This window comes from Mobula birostris, chromosome 25, assembly GCF_030028105.1.
Source record: "Mobula birostris isolate sMobBir1 chromosome 25, sMobBir1.hap1, whole genome shotgun sequence".
Classification (NCBI taxonomy): Eukaryota; Metazoa; Chordata; class Chondrichthyes; order Myliobatiformes; family Myliobatidae; genus Mobula; species Mobula birostris.
Genome location: NC_092394.1, coordinates 28,107,243 through 28,120,679, shown reverse-complemented (window position 1 = coordinate 28,120,679; position 13,437 = coordinate 28,107,243). Strand labels below are relative to the sequence as shown.

General features: G+C 44.3%; 1 protein-coding gene across 5 annotated transcripts in view; it reads left to right on the top strand.

Annotated features, from left to right (window-relative positions):
* The first annotated feature begins 209 nt into the window (after window positions 1-209).
* rilp (Rab interacting lysosomal protein) overlaps window positions 210-13,437 on the top strand; it is a 63,656-nt gene continuing 50,428 nt past the window's right edge. For 3 of the 5 annotated variants that reach the window (XM_072243684.1, XM_072243682.1, XM_072243685.1), the window contains exon 1: window positions 211-740. In XM_072243684.1, the coding sequence (XP_072099785.1) occupies window positions 465-740 (276 nt within the window). In that variant the 5' untranslated portion in view covers window positions 211-464. Of the gene's footprint in view, window positions 741-13,437 lie in introns of all 5 variants that reach the window. The other 2 variants (XM_072243681.1, XM_072243686.1) reach the window with 2 other exon arrangements.

Genomic DNA, 13,437 nt, shown 5'->3' with positions numbered 1-13,437 from the left:
TTTTTGTTAAAGTGCTGTCATTGCATGAAATTGCGATAATACGGAGATTTAAAGAAAATGCCCAGCAAAATTACCGCACTTGGAGCCGCCAACAGCAGCTCCCAGCGTCCAAGCCGTGGCTCTGGTTTCACTGGTAGCTGATTGGTCCAGACGGCATCGCCATGTGATTAGTCGTGTCACGTAACAGTTGAATTAAATAAAAAAAAACAGGCGTAATCTATAAAAGCCTGGACTTGGCCAGCAGTTTGCAGCGGGATAACATCGTCCCTGCAGGTGTCACCAATGGGGGCCGGACGGGAGGATTTAAGACTCGTTTAACAGCACTTCCCTGGGCCACGTCCTGTCAATCATCGGGCCACAATCTGTCAATCACCGGGTAACGTTCTACTCCCAGGCCACGTTCGGTCCCCGGGACAGCATTCTAACCCCCGGATCCCATTCTACCCTCGGCCACGGTCTCCACCATGGATAAAGAAACTCATCTCGACTCCTGCCTCGACAAAGAGCCCCTCCATCTAGGGGTGAATGATGTGTACGAGATCGCCAAATTGATCGGCACCGAGTTGGAGAAGCTGATAGACAGCTATGGCAAGGAGGCAGTGGAAGGACTGATTCCGAAAGTTGTGCGCGTCTTGGAAATGCTGGAAAGTTTCGTGGCGCGGAATGGCAACACCGAGCAGGAATTAATACGAGCCTTCGTGAAGCTACAGGATGGAGAGACGAGTATGGGCCACTACAAGGTTCGTGATCCTTCCCTTGTGACATAGTTTTGTTTGACATTCACACTGTAACTTCTGCGCGTACTCTCTACCGTCTCTTCCCTGAGTTCATTCCAGCTATATGATCAGTTCCATACAAAAGTAAAAAAAAATACCAACGCCTTCTTATTCCGTCTTCCCCTTATTTTCCAATCTTTATGAAGAGTCATAAGGATTGGGAAATCCGAAATGTCGACTGTTTATTCCCTTCACGGGTACTGCCTAACTTGCTGATCGGCATTTTTGTTTGTGTCACTGGAAATACGTAACAGGCCATGTAGCATCTGTGGAGAGAGAACTGTTTATGCTTCAGATCAACGCCTTTCGATCTGAAAGGTTAACTTTTCTCAACCAGCGCAGGTGCATTCTGACCTGCCGGGTTCTTCCAGCATATCCTGTTACTTTTTTTAAATCCCAGCATCTGCAATTGCTTTGTGACTACGCGTGTTATTTTGGCTACATTTCAATCCAAACGCGGCTGGTTTGCTCGCTCTTATCGACCTAGATTACAGACCTTGATACGTCCGTTGTCGTATATTTATGAAATACGTTGCTTGGCCCAACCTGTTTGTCGGCATTTATGCTCCACACCATTTTAACGCTTTCTACCCTAATCTAAAATTATCGGCGTGTTCGATCTATTTCTCCTTGCTCGGTGTCATTATTCATATTACAGTTAAATTCATTCCTTCGTACTTATCAAAATCAACTCGAGGAACATTGTTTATCTGCAATTGTTTACCTACATTGTTCACCTCTGACGTAGGGAGACAGTAACAATCTGGACTTCGTGGTTACAATGTCAGTAAATCCATCAGCGTTTGCTGTAATTACGCTGTGAGTCTGTCAACAGGTTGTTGAATAAAGCCCACGTGCAGTCACATTTGGAAATCCAGGAAATGCACTTTCCCCCGATTCCTGGTTTCTCTCTGGAATGTGCAGTTTTGGAGCGTTCTCCAGCATAGTACCAGAAATCAGTGATTTAATGAGATTGAAATATTTAAAATTATTCTTGCATTACACAAGAAAATTTGAAAATGTTATACTGTAGTTTGTCGCATACAATACAAGTGAGTTTGGAATGGCGCTTGAAATCAATCCTTATACACCTCACCAGCTCAGAAGGCAGTAGCGATAGAAGATTTCATAGATAGAAGTATAGGGACCTGATTCTGTGGGTGTGGTAGAGGCAGCCTGATGGTATGTTGCCTCCCAGGTGCCAGGTTTGAGATGTCTCCGATTGGCTGCACGGCTTTCTAAAGGGGGAGGGTGAACATCCCAGAGTCTTGGTGTGCATTGGTACCAATGACACAGGTAGGAAAAGTTTATATGGTGGATTATAACTCCTTCGGGTCAGTACTTAAAAATAAGTATATTTCAGAATGCTTTCACTTCTAAAGCTTATGAAATTTCTGCATTATTATTTATATTCCTATATTTATGGTTTGTAAATGTTTAGGCGGGTACCAGTCAAGTAGCCATTCAACTTGCTTGAGGAAATGGTTGTTGCTGGATGCTAAACTTCCGCGTGATCTGATGCATGAGAACAACGTGCCTAAGAAAAGGAAGTCTGTCCCAGGGGAAATTTTCACTACTTATTGCCCTATTTCTTTGAAGTCAGCAGGAAATGAATATCTTCTGTGCTGTCTGCAAAATCCAGACCTGCACCATTAACTCTATCTGATGGTGGACCTGCCAAACCAGAGTGTGTAAGAAGGATAAGGAATGCGCACACATTCCCAGTCACCCCAAATCTTACACTGACTTGTGTTACTTTTTCCCCTGTCATTGGGTCATATCAGGTGCAAACCAAAACCTGAATGCTGTTGAACTGTCTGCACCAGTAGGATGTTATTTTGGCCCATAGGAAGTACAGGCTCCATTTCCAGAGCAGTCGTCTTCATGAATCCTTGTTGCCTGAGTACAGTGGATGGAAACTTGTCAAGTCCAGGCAGTGTTACTGAGGTTGAAGCACCTTGCTGTAGCTTGGGTGTGTGGGGCTTCTCCAGGTGCTTTATTTTGCCCTCCCACATCCCAAAGCTGGGCTAATTAGCAATTGTTAATTACCTCTTTGCAAAAAGAATCAAAAGACAGTTGCTGGTCCTGTGTGAGGGAGAATAGGTTGCGGGGAAGTGGAGCAGATGGAACTTTAAGATGCTGATGAATATTGGTAGCTTGGGTTGAGGTGTTTGCCCAGCTTGGCAATTAGGTGTTTGATCACCAGTTGAGAACCACATTTCTAAAAGCAATCATGAAGAAGTGTGGTTCTCTTCTGATAAGTCCGTATTGAAACATATTGAAATAGATGCCATCTACGAACCCCAAAGGGCCAAAGAAATGCAAGGCAAGGTCAGCTGAAGGGGTAGCCAATTAGGACCTAGAGAAGCAAAAGGGGCCGGGTGCTCTAAAAATGCGAACATTCCCAGAGAGAAGCACCCACAACAGCACAACGAGGACGTTACCTTGATTGGTGATGAAACGTCTGCAAGCTAATTGCCAAGCTTGGTGTAACATCAAAAGCAAATGGAACCGCTTCCCTCGGTGTTGGCATTGACTTGATGAGTCAAGTTGCCTCCTGCTGCCTCGTTACTAGGAAAAGATTAAGATGCGATTCGGATATCCATTCAATAGCTGGCCAAGCGTATGTTCCAGCTATTACAGCTGTGAGGAAATGGCTGCCACAGTTTCTAGCCTCTCCTTTGACAACCTGTTCTCTGTTAACCTTCCTCTTTTAGACTGTGCCATGGCCAGTTGTAGGTTTATCTGAACATTTGTGGTAAGAGTAATCTGTTGGGAGCTGGTGACAGTTTTAGCTGTGAAGCAGCTCTCCCACAGTGAACTTCTTTTCTAGTAAATTCCTTATCTCAGGAGGGATTTTTTTCTTTGTGGCTTCTAGGCTCTGTTACAGCCCTCTACAGTTGTTCTCTGCTGTACTAACCATGTCTTGGGCATTTAAGCCAGGCATAGTTGAATTGTTTTCTCTGGATCGTCGAAGGCTGAGGGGAGATCTGAAAGATGATAGGTAGAGTAGACAGACGGTATCATTTTTCCAGGTTTGTAATGTCCAACACCAAAGGGAGTGCACTTCAAGTGAGAGGGTGCATTTTCAAAGGAGATGTGAGGGACAAGCTTGTTTTACAGAGCGATGGCTGCCTGGGGTGTGGTAGAGGCAGGTAAGTAGGGGATTTTTGAGGGACTTTAGATAGGCACATGAATGTGAGGGAATTGGAAGGGTATGGACATTGTGAAGGCTGAAAGGATTAGTTTGCTTGGCCATTTGATTACTAATTTATTTGGTTCAACACAGCATTGTGAACTGAAGGCCTTGTCCCTGTGCTGAACTCTTCAGTGCTGTATACTTGGGTAATTTCTTCAGTCCCTTATGCAGATTACATATTTTTAGATAGTCTGTTTGTATTGGGAAGCTCACTATTAATGGACTTGAGTGGAAATAAGAACCCGAAAATGCTTCTGCCATCAGTTGTGGCTTCACATCTCTGATGCTCCAACTTATCCGTGGACTTTGGTGACCCCAGTCAGTTTCTGTCATAAGCTTTGCGTCTTCCCCTTCTTTTGCTTTTGCTACTATCATCGTTTTGTTTTCAGTTCCAATTTGCTGAGAGCCAAAGTTCAGAGTCTGAGGGCTAAGCTAAATCAATAGCATTACACAGCCTTGAGTCAACCTTCCTGTAATCTCCTGCTTAGTTTATGGGCTGCAAACCAGCTTTTGGGATGTCTTGAATATGCATTGCTGTCACCAATCCCACAGTGGCGCTCAGAAGTTATATAGGCATCCGTTAGTCTCACGAGACCGTGGATTTGCGCCTCGGAAGGTTTCCAGTGCGCGCAGGCCTGGGCAAGGTGCTCAGAAGTAACTATTGTAAAAATACAAATACCTGTCTGACCTCAGCCAGGCCCTGTACACAGTGAGAGACCAAGTTAGTGTTTCGGGTCAGTAACTGTGAATTGGTAATTAAGGTTCTATCTTGGCATAGCATGGGGCAGTATTCACAAGATGTGGATACCTGTTTCATTATTTTCCACCTCAGAAAATATTACCTCCTGTATTGTTGCCACAGACAAAATCAGGTATCAAGACCAAGTTAATGGGGGCAGATTGCTTGGTTTCTTAGCCCACACATACTCCCTCTCTAGTTTATCTTACCACCCTTGAACGCTATCTCACTATTTCCCTTCCACAGTTTTTATTTTTTATTATTGTAACCTGTAGCATTTTTTTAATGTATCGCACTGCACTGTTGCCTCAAAATCAACTAATTTCACGACATGTTATTGATCATAACGTGATGGTGAGTGTGAAGTTGTGTGCTGGCAATGGTGGGTCGTAAGTGCGGATGGTGACCAGAGTTTGTTCATAGAATTGCAGCAGAGCGTTGGCTCGGCTGAGTGACACCACGAGACATAATGTTCTCTAGGCTAGGACCCCGCGATGGGCACTAATCAGGTATCCGCTCTAATAATAAAAGTAACATGGAATCCCGAGCCTATCAAACTAAACTTAACAAGTTTGTACAGAGAGCACCAAGAGACCACATTACAAAGAGCGAGTTGCTCGAGAAAAACACAAGGAACTATTAATGATTAAAAACTCCCATTGAACAACAATTAAACAATTCAGGTGCTCCCAAATCCTCTGTGCCTGATGCTCTCCAGCGCCTAGCACAGGCCGTGAAGAGCATTATAACTGAGGTTTTGATTCTGCAAATGGGAAAATATCACAGACTATTTATCCTCTGTTAAAGTCCTGCTTCATTATAGTCAGATTCTGGTGCTGTGAGCTGTTCATAAGCTGAACAAGTTAGAAATGCAGCAATGAATGGAATTCTCAAGTGACAAGGGCTGATCTGGCCCACTGGTCTCCCAAATGTTCATTCATGTGTATGTGCTGTTTATAAGGTGGATATTTGTGACCTGAGATGACCTAACACACTAAAGTCATACAGATACAGTAAGAAAACTGTATTCCTTGACCACTGGGTCCACGTCAAGTATCAAGGGCTCAGTTTCCTAACCATTACTTCCCTGTCTTCCCACCAGTTTCCCCTTGCCACTCTGAGTTCAGATTTTTACAGTGTAAGTTATAAGGACCATTTAATTTACCAACCTGAACATTTGTTTTGGATGTGGGAGAAACAAAAACACCCTTGTGATCACAGGGGGAATGTGCAAATTCCTGACTGGCTACACCAGAGGTCGGGATTGAACCCAGGTCGCCGGAGCTGTAAGGCAGAAACTCTACCTACTGTGCCAGCCATCTCATCTGCCTCCATCATCACACCATCCTCTACCTACTGTGCCAGCCATCTCATCTGCTGCCTTCGTCACACCATCCTCTACCTACTGTGCCAGCCATCTCATCTGCTGCCTTCGTCACACCATCCTCTACCTACTGTGCCAGCCATCTCATCTGCTGCCTTCATCACACCATCCTCTACCTACTGTGCCAGCCATCTCATCTGCCTCCTTCATCACACCATCCTCTGCCTACTGTGCCAGCCATCTCATCTGCTGCCTTCGTCACACCATCCTCTACCTACTGTGCCAGCCATCTCATCTGCTGCCTTCGTCACACCATCCTCTGCCTACTGTGCCAGCCATCTCATCTGCTGCTTTCATCACACCATCCTCTACCTACTGTGCCAGCCATCTCATCTGCCTCCTTCATCACACCATCCTCTGCCTACTGTGCCAGCCATCTCATTTGCCTCCTTCATCACACCATCCTCTGCCTACTGTGCCAGCCATCTCATCTGCCTCCTTCATCACACCATCCTCTACCTACTGTGCCAGCCATCTCATCTGCCTCCTTCATCACACCATCCTCTGCCTACTGTGCCAGCCATCTCATCTGCCTCCTTCATCACACCATCCTCTACCTACTGTGCCAGCCATCTCATCTGCCTCCTTCATCACACCATCCTCTGCCTACTGTGCCAGCCATCTCATCTGCCTCCTTCATCACACCATCCTCTGCCTACTGTGCCAGCCATCTCATCTGCCTCCTTCATCACACCATCCTCTGCCTACTGTGCCAGCCATCTCATCTGCCACCTTCATCACACCATCCTCTACCTACTGTGCCAGCCATCTCATCTGCCTCCTTCACACCATCCTCTGCCTACTGTGCCAGCCATCTCATCTGCTGCCTTCGTCACACCATCCTGAATACGATTTCTAGGCTGATTGCATTCAGTGGCGGTCCTTTTCTGAGACTGAGCAAATGTGAGAGTTGCTAATTATGAAGGAATTACTGAGAGAAAAGAAACTAGTAATTTGTTTTGTTTATTTTATGATGGGCTGGCATAGCTTGACATTAGTGTAATAAATTATGACCAGAAGACATAGGAGCATAATAAGGCAATTTGGCCCATTGAATCCGCCCTACCATTCCACCAGAGCTGATTTATTATCCTTCTTAACTCCATTCTCCTGCCTTTTCACCATAACCTTTGATGCCTTGACAAATCAAGAGCCTCAGAACCTCTGGTTCAAATATACCCAACGACTCGGCCTTCACAGCCATCTGCGACAATAAACTGGGCAGATTTATTGCCCTCTGGCTAAAGAAATTCCTCATCTCCGTTCTAAATGATCATCCCTCTATTCTAAGGCTGTGCCCTCTGGTCCTAAACTCCTCCACTCTACAAAACATCCTCTGCACACCCACTCTAACTAGGCCTTTCAATATTCGAATCTACACAAGGTATAAATATTCAGTGCACATACCCTGTACTTTTCTAGAAAGGGACTTTGGTAAAGGGAAGGTAGATTGTTTCCTATGTGCAAAATACAATATATGTAGCTGAAGTTTTTGTTGTCCTGGGGAATACAGGCACTCAGAATGCGCAATGCGTCATGTGTGCAAGAGGAGGTTATGTTTATTGTTGACATTAAAGTCACCAATTTCCACTGAGTGAGTCAGATCATACAGGCTATCCTCTCTGGTTAACCACACCATTTTGCCCACCTGCTCCTTTGGCAGGTTATAGCTTAAAAATTGAAATGCTGACACTATTATTATAGTTGGGGGTGGGATGGGGAATGGCAGAGTAGTGGTTAGCTCAATGCTTTACATTGCCTGCGATTAAGGTTCATTCCCCGCAACTGTCTGTGAGGAATTTGTACGTCCTCCGTGTGACAATGTGGGCTTCCTCCGAGAGCTCTGGTTTCTTCCCACATTCTGAAGGGATTGTACGTTGAGGGTGCGCTATGCTGTCCTGGAAGCATGGTGACACTTGCTGGCTGCCCCCAGCATATTCTCGGATTATGATAGGCACTGATGCAACCAATACATTTTGTACGTCTTGATGTATATAAGATGGTAAGATGTAGCAGCAGAATTAAGCCACTTGGTCCATCGAGTCTGCTCTGTCATTACATCTTGGCTGATTTATTATCCCTCTCAATCCCATTCTTGTGCCTTCCATAAACTTTGATGCCCTGACAAATCAAGAACCTGTCGATCTCCACTTTAAATATACCAAATGACTTGGCCTCCACAGCCACCAGTAGCAGTGAATTCTACAGTTTCACTAACCTCTGGCTAAAGAAATTCCTCCTCGTCTCTGTTCTAAATGGACACCCCTCGATACTGAAGCTGTCCCTCTGGTCCGAGACTCAGTCACTGTAGGAAACATCCAAGCAACACACGCGAAATGCTGGAGGAACCCAACAGGCCAGGCAGCAGCTATGAAAAAGAGTGCAGTTGACGTTTTGGGCCAAGACCTTTCAGCAGGATTCACCCCATTTCCACTTGATGGTTCAATATTCAATAGGTTTCAGTGAGATCCATCCTCGTTTTTCTAAACTCCAGCAAGTACAGGCCCAGAGCCATCAAATGCTCTTCATACAGCATGTTAATCCTTTTGTTCCTGAAATCATTCTAATGCACCTCCGGAGGCCCATCTCCAATGCCAGCAGGTCCTTTCTTCGATAAGGGGCCTAAAACTGCTCACAATATTCCAATTGCAGTGTTACCAATGACTTATAAAGCCTCAGCATTACATCCTTGCTTTTGTATTCTGGTCCTCTTGAAATGAATACTGACGTTCCATTTGCCTTCTTTACCAACAAATCAGCCTGCAAGTTAATCCTTCGGGAATCCTGTGTGAGGATTCCCAAATCCCCTTGCACCTCAGACACTTGAACTTCCTCCCCATTTAGGGGACAAATAAAACTAAATCTTTATCATCTTGGCAAAACAAAACAAAGAATTGCTTGTGATGAAAACAATCCCATCTTTGTAAAGTTCACACTCTCCCAGAACCTCCTTGTTATGTTTTTGGATGAAACTTTAGGATTCAGTGTTGCTGTTTTCTCAAAAGTAGCTCAACTGTTCATGCTGGCGACTCTGAGTCAGAAACCTGAGGGTTCAAGCCTCACTAAGACTGGTACTCCAGGACTGATTCTCAGAGGTACACGCAATTGGATGAGATATTGAACCCAAATGAACGCTTCCTCGTCATGGCCCTTCAACTTCTGTTGAGTTGCACTGCTTGTTATGTTTTGTAACTTCAAAACATTCAACTAATTCAAACGAAGACACAGGAGTCCAGGAACCTGAGTCTATCTTGGTATTCTCTTTTAGCGAGGCGAGCCCGTATCGCGTGGTAGCATGATGATGTATGCGATTCACGTATTTGTACATATAACCTGTAAAGAATTATTTAAATGAACAAGAATGCTTAGTCAAACAATATATGTACAAGATTAGTCAAATATTACTGAAATATTAAATACACAACACAGCTGTCTCTGTAAGCATAATGGTAACACTATATTCCACATCTTGTGCTTTTCTCTTTGTGTTATCTTGATGAGCTAATGATTTGAAATTATTTTTATAGATGGCATGCAGGACGATATATTTCACTATTTCAGTCATGTGACAATAGTAAACCATTGCCGATTATTGGCTGACAGGGGAATATAAAGAGATGAGATGAGGAGAAGGGAATTTCCCTTTCTGATCCCTCAATTAATCTGACAAAGATTATCCAGTGTGTCAGTCTGAATTGGTGGTTATGCTTTCTACGTCACAACAGTGATAATATTTCAAAAGTTCTTTAATTGACTACAGAGTGACAATCTGAAGATGGAGAAGCTGCAAGTAATTTCCTTTCCTTTTCTTGCTGGGCATTGAGTGTTTCTGGCAGCATGTTTTTGTACTGCTAGTACAGGGAAGCGACAATACAGGGAAAAGGTCCAGACACACCTCTCCACCAACAACACGTGCAGCTTATGACAAGGTCTGCACACCATTGCAGACTTCAAAGCTAAATGCAGTGGTGTTTCCAACATCGCTGCCTCTCTCCCAGATGAGCTGAATCCTTTTTACCCTCGGTTCGATGTCGCCAACACTGAGCCCCCGAGGAGAGCCACTGAAGTGAGCTGCACCTTGGTCATCTCTGAGGCTGAAGTACGCAGGTGTTTCCAACCAGTGGACAGTTGCAAGGCCGCGGGACCGGACGGCATCCCAGGGCAGGTACTCAGAGTGTGCGCGGCACAACTGGCAGGTGTTTGCAAACATTTTCAACCTCTCCCTTTTCCAGTGTAGAGTGCCCTCCTGCTTCAAAACATCCACCATTGTTCCTGTACCTAACAAGACCATGGTAACATGTCTGAACGACTGGCGTCCTATCGTACTCACCTCAATAATAAGCAAATGCTTTGAGAGGCTGTTCAAGGACTACATCTGCAGCTTGCTACCACCCACACTGGACCCCCTACAATTCACCTACTGACACAACTGATTGACAGATGAGGCAATAGCCACAACTCTACACACGGTCCTTACACATCTGGAGAAGAAGGATGCTTAGGTGAGAACGCTGTTCTTGGACTACAGTTCAGCATTCAACACCATAATTCCCCCCAGGCTCGACAAGAAGCTCAGAGACCCGGGCCTCCACCCTGCCTTGTGTAGCTGGATCCTGGACTTCCTGTCAGGTCGCCGGCAGGTGGTAAGAGTGGGCTCCCTCACCTCTGCCCCTCTGACCCTCAGCACAGGTGCCCCTCAGTGCTGTGTCCTCAGCCCATTACTGAGTCGCCACCCACAGCTCCAATCTGCTAATTAAATTTGCTGATGACACTACATTGATTGGCCTTATCCCAAATAATAACGAGGCAGCCTACAGCAAAGAAGTCATTACCCAGACACAGTGGTGTCAAGGAAACAACCTCTCCTTCAGTGTTGCAAAACCAAAGGTGGTAGTTGTGGACTACAGGAGGAATGGAGACAGGCTAACCCCTATTGACATCAATGGATCTGGAGTTGAGAGGGTGAACAGCTTTAAGTTCCTCAGCATACACATCACCAAGGATCTCATGTGGTCTGTACATACCGGCTGTGTGGTGAAAAAGGCACGACAGTGCCTCTTTCACCTCAGACAGTTGGAGAAGTTTGGCAGAGACCCCAAATCCTATGGATTTTCTACAGGGGCACAATTGAGAGCATCCTGACTGGCTGCATCACTGCCTGATATGGGAACTGTACTTCCCTCAATTGCAGGACTCTGCAGAGAGTGGTGCGGACAGCCCAGCGCATCTGTAGATGTGAACTTCCCACTATTCAGGACATTTACAAAGACAGGTGGGAATTATTGGGGACCCGAATCACCCCAACCATAAACTGTCGAGCTGCTACCATCTGGGAAATGGTATCGCAGCATAAAAGCCAGGACCAACAGGCTCTGGGACAGCTTCTTTCACCAGGCCATCAGACAACTAACTTATACTGACACAACTGTACTACTATGTTATATTAACTATTTTTGTTGTACATACAATTTATTATAAATTACTATAAACTGCACATTGCACATTTAGATAGAGATGTAACGTAAAGATTTTTACTCCTCGTGTATATGAAGGATGCAAGTAATAATAAAGTCAATTCAATTTAACTCTTGGGATCATGATGTACGAAAGAGGAAAAATCATATTTTTTTCTAGTCTTGAATTCAGCATTTTAAATTGGCATAAAGTACAGGGTAAGTATAAATAAATATTGTGAAGGGACAATAGAGAATGAGGGAAGGTACATCTAGTTTATCACTGGTACCAACATTCAGGAGATGAATTTGTAGGGAGTACAAGGATTTGTAAAACAAGCTGTTCACAGCAATTCATGAACTTCCTCAAAATTGTCTACTGTAGATCCCAAATTTGACTTGCTCATTGAAAGCACATAGTATGTTAAGTCTGCTTTCTGCTTCCTGATAATCCGTTTACACAAATAACACGCACATGATCAGGGTTTGAACTGTGCCGTGTAATGTAAAATCTTCAATGTTGGGAAATGAAGATTATAATTGATGTGATTTCTGTGTGATTCTGTTTCTGAATGGCTGCTACAGCAAATGTTCGTTCATTTGGTTAAATGGTTTTTAACCACTTCTTTAAGTTTGGCCTTTCCATTTCTCAATGTGTGTATTGATCACAGTTTATGCAAAAGCATAGGCCTGTTGGAAGCAGTTGTGACTGTTAGTTAAGCAGGTTTCCTGTATGTGGGAATGCTTACTAAGCGTGTGTTAACACTTAACGCATTTACTGGAGCAACCGTAGCGGCAATCTCCCTTAATTGACCTATGTTTCTCTTCACTTGGTTTCACCTTCCAACTTGTACCCTTTCCCTCACCACCTTCTTATTCTAGGTCCTTTCGCCTTCCTTTCCAGCCCTGATGGAGGATCTTGGCCCGGAATTTTGGCTCTTTATTCCTTTCCATAGATACTGCTTGACCTGCTGAGTTCCTCCAGAATTCTGTGTACTTTCTTTAAATAACCTATTGCATTTTATGATGTCCACAGTCAAGCAAACTGGTGTTTATTTTGAGTGCTGCAGTGTTTATTTTGAGAGTTCCAGTCACTTTCTTTTGGTGCATTTCCACGTCCATGGGGAAAACATTTCTATTTATGGCTGGAACGTTCTCCGTGTTAAGTCACTGCTTCTTTTGTCATGCCCTTCAGCACCCTTCCATTTACAATCTGGCTCTTTCAGTGGCTACTGTAAGGGTGGGGTGCTTTAATAGGCAGGGTGCAGTCGAGAAGGTTTTGGTCGTGGTTCATGGTAATCATTCCAACAATTAGTCTTAACATTCCAATTCCACAATCTATTTGAGGTGTGCTGTGACTGTTAACTCTAAATAATATCTTTCTGTCGGCATGGATGTCCAGATTATGTGACAGACTTGGCAAACATCACAGAACTAATCTGCTGAACAAAGGTCTCATGCTAAGTTTCCATGAGGTAGCAATGTATGCAGGTGGGAACTGAAGTTATAATGAGTGGTATTCTAGTAAAAGGGAAACCAAAAGTGCAGAAGTTGGAAATCTGAAATAGAAGCAGGTGGAATGCTCAACAGACCAGACAACATCTGTGAATATAGAAACGGTTGATGTTTCAGGTTGGGAACTGTTCACCAGAACAGTTGTACAGCACTGTTTACAATCTTGGATTGAGTTGACATTATTTCTTACATCCTTCACATACATGAGGAGTAAAAATCTTTACGTTATATCTCCAAATGTGCAATCATAGTGATTTATAATAAATAGCGCAGTCAGTGTAATAAAGAGCACACTCCAAGTCAGTGTGAGGTCATCAGACTGATGGCCTGGTGGAAGAAGCTGTCCTGGAGTCTGTCGGTCCTGGCTTTTA